At 34.0% G+C, this 13509-nt stretch overlaps 1 protein-coding gene across 1 annotated transcript; it reads right to left on the bottom strand.

Annotated features, from left to right (window-relative positions):
- Nucleotides 1–5525: 5525 nt before the first annotated feature.
- On the bottom strand, nt 5526–11757 carry LOC134690963 (repetitive organellar protein-like). Its single transcript, XM_063551142.1, has 2 exons — nt 9068–11757; nt 5526–6065 (listed from the first exon to the last, which is right to left on the bottom strand). The coding sequence occupies exons 1-2, from the start codon at nt 11541–11543 to the stop codon at nt 5665–5667; spliced, it is 2877 nt and encodes a 958-aa protein (XP_063407212.1). The 5' UTR covers nt 11544–11757; the 3' UTR covers nt 5526–5664.
- Between the last annotated feature and the right edge of the window lie 1752 nt (nt 11758–13509).

Here is a 13509-nt window from a genome sequence, read left to right as displayed (position 1 = left end):
ACCAGCACAATGACAGGACCCACCAGCACAGTATCAGGACATGAGTAAATTGAAAAAATGCTAAATTTTAATAAATTGCAATGTTTTTTTACAAAATAGTTTTGTTGTGTGGATTGCGGTATAGAATCTATGAGCATTTTTGTTTTATTTTTTCAGTTCGAGATTTTCTGAAATGAGCATTTTTATGTTACGCTTACTGAAACAGTTTAGAGGGTCAACTTTTCAAATGGTTTACATATGAACCCATAAGAAACAAAATTGAAAAATCTCAACTGTTTTCTTCCATTTTTTATGAGTGAAAACGTCAAAAATCATCATTTTCGTCTTTGTTTACATTTTTTCATTGATCACCAGCACCCGTCAGGACCAAATCACCAGCACAGTACGTTCTCTCGCAGGACAACCATACCCACCGTGTAAATACTAATCATAAAGTGTATACTTCACTATAGGCACTTAAAGGATGCATTCAAATAAAACTAAACTGGGGACGGAAATATACCTGAATAAACAAACAAAGACTTGTGGAATTCAATGTAGATACAAAATTAGTAACATGTATACTTTTTGCAAGTTTGATGTACATAGGAACTGAGCGATGCATGTCCGCATTACTTCCTTTAAGAAGTTAAAATGTCAATGTATTTTAATCTCTTATAAAATATCATCTTATTTCAAGCTCATCTGGTATGCACACAGGGTTATTGTGATCTTTTCGTATAACTGGAAGTCCGCCGTCTGTCGATGAAGTCCGTCGTCCATAAACATTTACAAAAGTATTCTCTGAGACAACCATGCTAAATGAAACCAAAGTTGACCACAATCATCAGTATAGTATTTAGTCTACAAATGCGTTTGATGATCACATCGCCAGACAAAGTAATAAATAAAAGGACATGCATAGTGCAAGAAAGAGAAAATCTCACTGGGCAGAAATTTGGTTTTCATCTTTAAAACTATACGCGTTTATGATAGAAACGTTATAACGTTTAAAAACGCCAAAGATAATCAGCTGAATACATTTTTTACCAAATTGAATGTGTGTCTTTTTAATGAAAATGCGCACTTTAGAAGATAGACGGAATTTGTGAACAGCAAAATTGACCAGCAGGATAAAATCTACCATTAAAGCAAAGAAGCAAAAACTGTCAAATGGCTCATTAAAAGAAATGTTGTACTTATATGACGGTCATGACAGAGACTGCGAGATGACTCATAATAGGAAATGTTTCCTAAAATGGCGACTTTTACTGTTTTATGTTATTCTGCGTATATTACATGCAGGGAAACTGTAGGAAGCAAACATGTACACATGGTACAAGCCTACAAATTGTGTTTTAATAATAATATATCATAATTACTGGTGCTTTTTTTGTTACATCTTATCCTCATTTCAGTATATTTTAAAAGACAACATTTACATTAATTTTACGATCTTTGTTGTTGTTTTATTTCCAGTTGCTCTGACCGCTTGCACGGAAGGAGGTGAATATCGAAATGGATCTTTCATTGATTTCACGGACATACGACAAGTAAATGGAATGAAGAATATCGACGACTTTATGAATTCGAGGAAGTTCACCTGTCTAAGTTCTGGACTTTACCTTCTGTCTGTTTACATTAATTCTTTCTCTCATGGGTCACAATATAGATTATTGAAAAACAATACCGGATCGTGACCTTGGAACGAGCAGTTGGCACACCGGAAGTGGTTTTGCAGCGGCCATGTTGAAAGTGAATGACACCATGTCAATACAAGCGTGGAGTTCCGTATATATCGCGGGATCATATTCATGTATTACAATTGTTAAACTTTAAGTTGTTAATTTAAAACTGGAAGGGGAGAAACAGGACAACGTTCAAAAACATCTGCATGGCGTAAATGTATGGCCATTTCTATTGCACAAATTTTTATGATAAACCAGATCAGTTGAAGATGAAAATACCTACAATAAAATTCATATCATTTCAAGAATTTATACACACGAAAAGTAATAAGTTAATTAAATGCACATTATTTTTGAAATAAATCTCATTGATGACAACCTATAGCAAAATCTCTAACTTCATTAACTGGCAGTATTTTGTCAAAATTACAAAATCAGGAATTCGTGGTAACCATCCTCAATCCACAAACGGTGTCCGCATACTTTAGTTGTTGACATTTTAACTATTGCATCAGTTTGTTTTGTTTACACATTGTTGTCGATAACCCCGAATTTCGTTTGACTGTTTGACACTGAGGTTTAGATAGATCTAGGTATACAACGAGGTTTAATCCACCATTTTTAAAATATTGAAATAGATATAAGAAGGGTGGTCTGAGTGCCAATGAGACAACTCTCCATCAAAATAACAATTTGTAAAAGTAAACCATAATAGGTCAATATACGGCCTTCAACACGGAGCATTGGCTCACATCGACCAATAAGCTATAAAGGGCCGCAAAATTACTAGTGTAAAACTATTCAAACGGGAAAATCAACGGTCTAATGTATATAAAAAATGCCTGTTCTAAGTCAGAAACATGAACAGACAACTCTTGGTTAAAAATGTCTTACAAACGAAAAAGTCACCAAAGCTTACTACGACTTCCTACAAGTGATATTGCATGTTAAATACGGGTGCTACATGCGGAGCTGGGTCTGCTTATCTGTCCGGCGCATGCGTCTGGGATCTTCCCATTTTTTTGTGACATTGGTGATGCTCAGTCTTAAGTTTTCTGTTGTGTTTTGTGTACTGAAAATATTTGTCTATTGGTTTGTTTCCTTATTAGTCATGGTGTTTATTTTCGACTTAAGAGTTTGAATGTCAGTTACTGGTATATTTCGCCTCTCTTTTTTTTTTATAAATTTGTGTGTCTGAAGCGCTTGTCTGGATTACAGAAGTAACTACTTAGACCTCTCTATCACCGAGACCCTCCTTACAACGAAGATTCACACTAAAGCATTTAGAAAACAGAGATGCATATATACGTAGAAACGTTAGAAGTAGATTGATAAAAAAGAACCAAACATGATTTACTAAAGTTTTCTTAGTCAACTTTCCCTGAGGGAAGTGATGACGTACATGTATGTTGGTGATTTTGACGACATTATTATCTTGATGATGGACGTGGTCAATATTTGCATAACATTTGTAAACATTGAGCAAAGCCCATACCGAATAGTCAGCTATAAAAGGCCCCGATAAAACAATGTAAAACAATTCAAATGAGAAAACTAACGGCCTTATTTATGTAAAAAAATGAACGAAAAACAAATATGTAACACAAAACAAACGACAACCACTGCATTACAGGCTCCTGACTTGGGAAAGGCACATACATAAATAATGTGGCGGGGTTAAACATGTTAGCGGGATCCCAACCCTCCATCTAACCTGGAACAGTGGTATAACAGTACAACATAAGAACGAACTATATGCATATATTCTCATTATGTTTGCTTTACATGTACATGAAGATTGAAACAGTCTCACTTAATTTTTTTTCAAATCAAATATAAAATTCAGGACATTAAGCGCTTTTAGCCGTCGGAAGACATTTTTTTATAATTTAAAATGATTTAAACTTCTTATTAATCTAAAGTATGTATGACATAAACGTTGACTGAGATGACTTGTTGATTTGAACAAGAGTGCTCACGCTGAAATATCTCGTCTTCTTTACTTACCAGTGATAGTAGTTTGATAGTCTTAAATATAAAGTTCCTATATCTATTCTAATACAACTATCACTTAAACTTAACATTATCCAAGAAAATGAGGTCAAGGTCATATAAACGAAACGAGAAATACATAAAAACCTTACAATCATTAAATGTACTAATAGATATAGGAAGATGTGGTGTGAGTGCCAATGAGACAACTCTCCATCCAAATAACAATTTAAAAAGTAAACCATTATAGGTTAAAGTACGGCCTTCAACACGGAGCCTTGGCTCACACCGAACAACAAGCTATAAAGGGCCCCAAAATTACTAGTGTAAAACCATTCAAACGGGAACACCAACGGTCTAATCTATATAAACAAAACGAGAAACGAGAAACACGTATATATTACATAAACAAACGACAACTACTGTACATCAGATTCCTGACTAAGGATAGGTGCAAACATTTGCAGCGGGATTAAACGTTTTAATGGATCCAAACCTTAAGTATAGGCTTAACCAAAATATTAAAAAAAGACCAATGCACATCGAAAAAGGTCAAGGTCAGAAAAACCAGGCAGCTTGTACAGCTTACAATCCCTCTTTACAACAATTATAGTTTACCTATTGCTTATATAGCTTAAGAAAAACAGATCAAAACACAAAAAGCAATGAACTGTAAATTATAAACAATGAGGTCGAGGTCAAATAAAACCTGCGAGTCTCAAATATTCATCATAAAATATTTCAATACACAAAATATAGTTGACCTATGGCATATAGTATTAAAAAAAGACAAAAACTCAACAACATAACTTCGACCAATGAACTATACAGAAAATGTCAAGGTCAGATGACACCTGCTAGTTGGATATATATACACCTAACAATCCTCCCTTACACCAAATATAGTAAACCTCGTGCATACAGTAAAAGAAAAACTGACTAAAACCTAAACTGAATTTTCTTAAATATAAAGCTTTGAATAAAGTTAACGATGCCGCTGCCGGATCACTATACCTAAGTCTCGCGGGAATTTTTTTTAAATTTTTTTTAAATTTTGTAAATTGTCGATCATTTAACAGAGGCGAAATATATCAAGCTGATTGGTCGAAAACAAGCTGACAATGGAAATTATAAAAAAAAAATTGAATGATTTTACACTAGTCGTTGTATTGCCATTTCAATCTTGCTGTTCGGTGTGAGCCAATACTCCATGTTGAAGGCCGTACTTTGACCTTTAATGGTTTACTTTTTAAATTTGTTTGTAGAGTTGTCTCATTAGAACTTATGCGACATCTTCCTTTATCTTAATAGCAAAACGTAAAACACAACATACAGCTTTTGACGTGTTTATGCCCCACATACATGTAAGATAGTTTAGAGGGGCATTATGTTTATTTGTCTGTGCGTCGTACTGTCCGTTCGTCCGTCCATTAGTCCGTCTGTCCTGATTTAGGTTACATGTAGTTGAAGACCAATCAATTTGCAACTAAGTATACATGTTCCTTAGTATAATATGATCTTTCTCATTTTTCACGGTCCACTGAACTTGGCATAGAAAACGATAGAACGAGTGGGACGTTCATGTATTATGGACACATTCTTGTGTGTGTGTGTGGTTTTTTCACCTCACAATTAGTATTTCCTCCTAGTGAGTACGTTTTGGCCATCATTCTTTCATACAAGGGTAAAAAAAACCAACAAAACAGTACTTCTGTTTCTACGGAAGTATTTAGTTAAAAGTAATATCATAAGAAATAAAAAAGAAAAAAAACACAAATAAAAATACCAAAAATAATATACATAATATGTATTTCGCAAAATCTTAATTTTGCAAGTATTAAAACTTGGTCATATATGAGTTTTACAAAATTAGTTTTATTAAACCCGAGAATGTTTCTACTGTCCTTAGCAGCCTCTTTTAGTGGTACTTTATTATCTAATTTTCTGTATGCCAATCATTCAAAATTCATCTCAAATCGTGTTTAACTAGCCATTTTCTGAAGTTCTAGTTCAATTTTATAACAGTGAAACACGATTCGGCACCAAAGACGTACATGCTTGTTACACTTTCTAACACTTCAATCCACACTTTATCATTCAAATCAAGGGTGACAACTGCCAAACCAGTTCCGGTGTGATAATTATGGGTATCGTCGTCGTGGTATGGTCCGACTTCTACTCGAATTATTTCCTTTCCGTTTTTACTTATTCTATATTCGGCACCTTTCGAATTCGACATGATTTGAGCAGATATCAAGTATAATCCGGGACCTTGGGATGAGAATTTCCCTGTTGTGTTGAAATCTCCAAAATTGTTTATTCCGTATGAAGTTTTGATATCACTGAATGGTATAACGGAACTACCAGAGTATGCCTTGCTTGCCGAACCACAGGTTGTCATGGCGACTAAAAAAGAAAAAAACAATTGTTTTTCAAACATGTATAAATTGCTCTCAAAATAGCGGAAATGAAGGAGAGTTCAGATAATTTATTTTAGATCAACTCACTTATTCTGTTTAATATATATATATTTTAATTAAATGTTGATAAATGTTAATTTAATGTTGATTAGTATATATTTTAAGATTTCCCTTTAATTATTTGTTCATACCTTTTCACAACTTTCCATGTATTAATTATAGGTTAGACAATACTTGGTCATGTTTTATGAAGATTTAAGCCCAAGGCGAAGCCGAGGGCTTAAATCTTCATAAAACATGATCAAGTTCTGTCTGACCAATTTAGAACATATTCACACTTTCGAGTGACCTTACAAAACTATCCTTTCCTATTGTAATATTCAAATCTAAATAAGAGTTCACTTTTTATAATGAACTAAATATATGATCATTTCAATGGATGAAATGAAATAGCACGGACACAGTTAGTGAAGGATAAATTGTTTTTCTTCTACTTCAGGTAAAATTTAATACTCATATATCTTAACATTTTTTTTTTATTTTAAAAAGCAACACAATGTTATATAAATCCCCTTTTTGGAATTAGATTTTTTTTATAGATATAAAACTCTCTGTATGAATATTTGAATTCAGACCTTTCAACATTAAATGCTTACTTTTTATTGATAAACTTAAATGTATTGCGTTTTTCCGACAACAGCCCTTTGCTTTATATATCAGCAGTCTGGCATTGTACTTTTTTGAAGGAAAGAAAAATAATTCTATTCATTTTATTTATCCTTACCATTTTTTTTGTGTATTCTATTATGTGTACCATTAGAAAATGCATGAAATTTTGCAAAATTCAAAATATTTTTATTTTAATCTTTTCTCTTTCATCTTTAATCAGTAGGCTTTTTTCCCAAGAAAAATGCCTTAGGGGATTGTACACTTTGTTAGTGCAGCTATTAAGAGTTCACTTTCATAATTAACTGACAATGAAAAGTCATTCATGTATAGCATTTCATAGTGCATGGACAACCATGTAATATGAAAATAAGAGGGCAAAAAACTGATTTTTCATTGGACGAGAAGGGGTGAGTATGTTCTAATAACTATTTACCTAAAAATGAAATGTTGTCAGTTATCGGACATTAATGAAATTAGGAAAAATCTAGAGAGAATACTTTCCCTCTAAATTTTTAACGACTTGTTGGTGACCGTCTGCTGTTGGTTTTTTTTGTCGGGTTGTTGACTCTTTGACACATTCCCCATTTCCATTCTCAATTTTATTATTTATCTCGAAGACAAAGATGCCACCCGTTTATGTTTTCCTGAATATTTTGTTCCGATCGTTGTTTATAAACTATCAATCCTTATCGGACCACAGATCAATTATCACGTTGTGATTGGTTAAACGCCGTCAAGTGGTGACCCCCTATGAGACCGTATGGGGTTAGTAAGTTTCATATGGGGTTCGTGACGCGTTAAAGGCGACGTCACCTATTAATGTTGTTGTGTTTCTTTAACTATTTTTCAACAAAACGCAGCAGAAAAAGTCCAGCGTACGATAAATTCGTTATACGGTTAACAACTGACCTCCTACGGCTCCATAGTGGGCGAATAAAATCCCCTATCGATTTTAGTAACCCTCTATGTATCCGTAGGGGGTCAGTAGCGAACCTTATAACTTATAATAACAGTCTTTTCAAACTCTACATAGCAGCGTTGCATTTTTTTGTTTTTGTTTTTTGTTTTAAAGAAGGAGATTTGATAAGTAAGAATCAATGTTTGTGTTATTTATAGTCGCAGTGGCGGATTCAGAAAGGGTAGAGGTATGGGGTGGAACCTCCCTTTTTTTCTGGAAAATTGTTGCAATTGAATGGGACATATGGTGGAACCATCCCCCTCTATGCTTGATTCGGCCCTTCCCCCATCTTTTGAAAATGGCTGGATTCACCCCTGAGTCGTTCGCTGAAATGAAATTAGTTACTTTAAAATCTGTTTATTTTAACTTGTCAGTAAAGAAAAATGTGTAAATGTGTTACCACATGATTGGAAGAGAGAATTGTTATAATCATTCTTTTTTAGATCTAAGAATCAGCAAATTTGTTAAATTCTCTTACATTCTATTATATGTCCTAACAGAGTAATGAAACACCAACGGTGATAATAATATGTAAAGTACTGTGTTATTTTGTACTAAAGAACGAAGCAATATAGTATTGGCCTTTTAACTTTTCTACTGTCATTGATAATATAGAAAATTCAGTGATCCTGTATTTATGTTTCCATTTGTATTTATATATAGTTGATACGGTTATAGTATTTGAACTGATTGATTAGTTGGTGATTAACGCCACTTGTAGCACTATTGTGCTATTTTCGTTGCAGTCAGATTTTTTGGATGAAGGAAACATTAGTACGGGCTTCGAACTTGACAGGCTACAGCAGTAGTTAGGTATATATCAACAAACTAAATACCAATCTACATGAGTTTATTGATACACCGTGTATTAAAGATAAGAAAAGCACACAGTATATGTTTGCTAAGACTATGTAATGAAAATAAAGAGATTTGAAATGATTAAACTTTCTGATTATCTAGGTACACAAATTATTTACTGAACTTCATAAAGCTGGATAATTGTCTTTGGCAATCATATCAAATCTCCGTTGGTTTTTTTTTATAAACAAGTAAACTATATCAAAGTAAAACCCGTCATAAAGTGAGAGGCGGGAAGAATGGGCGTAATATCGAATTTTATTAAAAACTATCAATCTTTCCCGAATCCCGATTTTTTTTTAATTAGAACACGATAGATGCTTATCCCAAATCCTTGCGAAAATAAGGACCTCATTTTGATTTCCCACACAAAAAATGAAGGCTCTATCTGAATTTCTGAAAAAGGTTCATTCGCTCCTTTATAGAAGATAGCACCAACCCTTCAATATAAAAATAATTTGATAAAACCTTTAACAATACATATATAGTATACATGTACTAACCTTTGCCTTTTAAACTATTCACGAATACCTGACGAGTAAAATCAGAGTAGTTTCTTTGCAAATCTTCGAATTGGTGTCGTAGGTTCCCTAATCCAGCCAGGAAGCTGTTAATATTTGCATGTTCGTTTTTCACTATGTTTGTTATTGCCGTTTTAAACTCTGTTTCAACAGAGGATATATTGTGAGAGTATTCTGCCTTTAAATCGCTTACATCTTTCTTGTGGCTGTTTTTCAGAGTAGTCAGCTCCTGCCATATATTTGCAACAGTTAGTGCATTCTGGGTAATTCTGGCATTTACACCTGCTAGTTGAACAGTGTCTTTCATTACCTGATTTTCGATTCTAGAAATGTTTTTCTCCGTGACTGCTTCAATTGCATCAAGGGTTTGATTTATTTGTATTTCAAATGTTGAAGAAAGTCCTGTCTGTAGACCAGGAATAAGCTTACTAACAGTACTGTTAAACTCTTGATTCAGCATTTCTATTTTGACTTCGAGCTTTTTCTCTAAAGTAGTGAGATTATTCAAGCTCATTTCGGAAACTTGAGCTAAACGCTTCTTAAGACCACTACAGCAAGCATTTTGAATAGTCTCTAATTCGCTTATCTTTATCAAAGCATTTCCAATGGTTGAGTTACAATGTTCTCCAATACTCACGATTTCATTTTTCACTTCAGTTTGAACGTTACCTATCTTACGATGAAGGGACGAGTTTAATTTATTAATTTCTTCTGTAAGGTTCGTTTTGATTGAATTTGAAATATATTTTTGTTGTTCCGTTTTTTCTCCGATGTCATGTAAACTTTTGTTTTGTCTTTGTTCCAGAGCTTGCAATGTCTGTTTCAATTCCATCGAAACAGAGGCTATTGTTTTGTTGCTAGCTTTGCCAGTTTCGTCGACTGATCGTGTTAGATTATCTTTAATTTCAACTAATTTTCCGTCAAGTTCCTGAAGACTCCTTTCTAATGCTTGTGAACCTGAAAGGCATGATATGTTCACGGCCATTATTTGGCTCTCCAGTTTTGCATTGATTTTTGTGACGCTTTGATTGCAGTCTAATGACAAACGTTCAACTTCTTTTGTCAAGTTCTGTTTTATTTGGTTCTCGTTGGTTCTAAGCTGGTCTATGTTATTCATGATCACTAGTGAGCTTTTATTATGCATTTCGGTCAGCGTATGGATCTCCTTATTCAAATTTAATTCTACATTTCGAATAGTTTTAGTTAGATTTAATTCGATGAATTGAGATTGTCTGGAGAGTTCAGCCCCATTTTTGTTAATACTCCCCGCGTTAGTGTTGATCATTTTATATAGATTTGTAACTTCTCCTACGTACGACTTTCTCACTGTGGCAACTTTCCCATCACAGTAGTTCCTAGTTGAAGTATTTACTGAGGTGATTAAGTCATTAATTTTGTTGTCTATACTTGTAATATTCGCCGTGTTAGAACCACCATCATTTTTTCTCGCTAACAAAAGATTGATTGTAGCATTTGTGTCTGCGACAGTTTCTTCCAAATCTTTTGTTTTCATTTTAATAGCATTGAGATCACTTTCGTAACGACTTCCGTTGGAAAGCCACGTACTTATATTTTTAACAGCTGCTTTAATTTCTCTGTCCAATGCTTGCAGTTGATAATTAAATCCAAATATAATGTTATTTTCATTGTTTTCAAACATTTCTAAATATTTTATTCTAGTATCTATATCGTGAAGGCTTTTGTTGAATTGGTTTGCTTCAGTTTTACTTGAAGCAATTTCGTTCAATACGCTGACTAAATTGCTGCTTATTTTTGAAACTTTGTCACTAATATTTTGCAATTTTGCATTAAAACTGTCTGCCATTTGTGTTAATCCAGTCGTGTTTATTGGTACGACTTCGGTTTGATTTGATACCCAACTTTTCATTTCTGATTGCATCTTTTTGACTTCTTGGTTTAAAGTATGTTCCAAAACGGTCTGACGATGTTCCAACTTCAACCTTGCTTCACGTTCTTCCGTAATCATTTTGAAAAGTGTTTGGTGAGAAAACTCCATAGAATTTGTTCCTGGATTATGCGGTTGTGTATATTGAACAGTATGGGCAATGTGTGGCTGAGTACGGAAAATTGGCGTATCCGTAGCGGAATCCAGTTCTTGAACTATGTGCTTTACTTTCGGTTCTAATGCAACCAGTGGTATATTTTCTGAATTTGATTTGTGTGTCCCTATCCCTGGATTTATCGGCCCACCGACAAAAATCTTATCCGTCTGTTTATCTGTTGATGTAAACTGCTGCTCTACTGCAACCAATGGTTGATTTTCGGCATTTACCTTTTCTGGTGGTATCCAATGAATTGGCGGTCTAGTGACAGACTCTTTAACGACGTCCGGTGACGATTGTTCGAACGCTGTTAGCGGTATTGTTTCTTTCACTTTCACGGCATGAACTAGTAATGTTCCGAATAATAAAGCACAGGGTAAACTAAACGTTATCATCGTGAATTAGTTGTAGTGAGTCCGAAAAAACGAAATTAATGAATCTGCAAAACACAGACAAGAGACTTGTACGTCACTGCACATGCAGCAATAGAAATTTAACAGTGAGCTAATTCTTTTTATAAACCATGAATACTTCCTTCACTAACGGTATTTATTTAGGAAGGTCTTACAAGAATATCTAGATACGTGTCGGTTACGCGTTTACCAAGATACGTACCTTTAATTATGATAACTGATTATTTGGTCAGAAAATCATTGTTTGTACAGAAAAGGATCAAATGGTGTAACATGTCAAAATTTGATACATGGACAAGGAATATTTACTTAAGTATAAATATGAAATCCAAGTTATCTAAGATGAACTTCATGTTAAACCAAGACCTTGACTACTAAACAACGCACGACAAATTGGCTTTCCCTTTTCGACAAATAATGGGATTATAAAGGCTTTAACTTGTATATAACATGTAATCCTATATTGCATACAATTGTTTTGTAAAAGAGTTTTTATTTGAAATATTGAAAAAGAATAAAATTGTGAGATAAATACATTTTACTTTTTGAAAAAAATATTTTTGTTAAAATATATAAAACGATGGAAATACAACCAAGTAACAAAAACAAAAAACACAAATCAAAACATGCAATTCTTTAACACGTCTGATTTCAACAGTTATACCATTGAACTGCATGATTCTGGTTTTACTATTGTAGAACAGTTCTAGGGTTAGATTAATTTTTAAATAGTTAATTTCGATTCATTGCGGAGCATGCAGGTAATACCGAGACTTTTGAACAATCAGAATTTTGTAATCATGATAATGATAAAGCATGACAGCACCGAGGTGCACTGGAGTGTTGACTACAGGGCTGTATGTGGACTGACATAATCTTTTCTAAGGTATAACTGTCAGAAACTGTATTAGAGTTTACTCTCCAACAATATAAAAAGAAGATCTGGTATGATTGCCAATAAGACAACCCTCCACAAGAGACCAAATTACAACCAAATTAAAAAACTATATGTCACTCTACGACATTCAACAATGAGCAAAGCCCATACTACATGGTCATGTTCCTACTGCTTAATCTTAGATCTCGGTGACTAATTGGTCTAAGTTGTTTGGCTACAGGTCTCACTAGGTTTCAGCACTGCTGTTTTGAATTCTAATCCTATTCTTGGCAAGGTATTTTTATTTCAGGTCTTAATTCACTGGGACATCACGTTCGACATGTTTAAGTAGATTCAAAGCTATTTGGCATATATCGTCTAGCATGGTTTGGATCGTGGTTTGGGTGAGATAGATTTGACAAAACCCCGGAAACATACATCGCCGCCTGCACATATATATTGGAATGATCCCAACCCTCCCCTAACCTGGGACATTTGTCTAACAGTACAACATAAGAATGAACTATACAAATCAGTTGAAAAGGTTTAACTGATCAGATGGACAAAAATACAAGTGGACATGGCCGGGTACTTATACATCACGATACAAAAAGACACAATGAACAGATCTGAGAGTACTCGAAGTTATCTGACAGCTAGTTCAAAGCCACTTACAACTAATAAAATAATCATGCAACTAAGACTAAACTATCAATCCGTACACATCCAACATCCAATGGATTTTTGTTAACAGATATTGGAAAATCTTAAATTTGGCATTAACATTAGAAAAATCATATCATAGGGAACATGTGTACTAAGTTTCAAGTTGATTGGACTTCAATTTCATTAAAAACTACTTCGACCAAAAACTTTAACCTAAAGCGGGACAGACGGACGGACAAACAGACGGACGATACGACAGACGGACGCACAGACCAAAAAATATAATGCCCGTAAATGTTGCATACAAACCCATTTTTTATTTGCAGTTATTTCCGATTATCTATTTGACAAAGATACTGCTTAATAAGAGGGAAACCTTGTTTCCGAATCCCTTTGTATAAATGA

This window comes from Mytilus trossulus, chromosome 11 (assembly GCF_036588685.1).
Source record: "Mytilus trossulus isolate FHL-02 chromosome 11, PNRI_Mtr1.1.1.hap1, whole genome shotgun sequence".
Classification (NCBI taxonomy): domain Eukaryota; kingdom Metazoa; phylum Mollusca; class Bivalvia; order Mytilida; family Mytilidae; genus Mytilus; species Mytilus trossulus.
The sequence above is the reverse complement of the archived record's forward strand: the minus strand, read 5'-3'. Positions and strand labels throughout refer to the sequence as shown.

Coding starts and splice junctions, on each gene's coding strand:
- LOC134690963 (XM_063551142.1), bottom strand. CDS start 11,543: ATGATAACGTTTAGTTTACCCTGTGCTTTATTATTCGGAACATTACTA. Junction 6,066..9,067: donor GAATAGTTTAAAAGGCAAAG/GTTAGTACATGT, acceptor TTTCTTTTTTAG/TCGCCATGACAACCTGTGGT.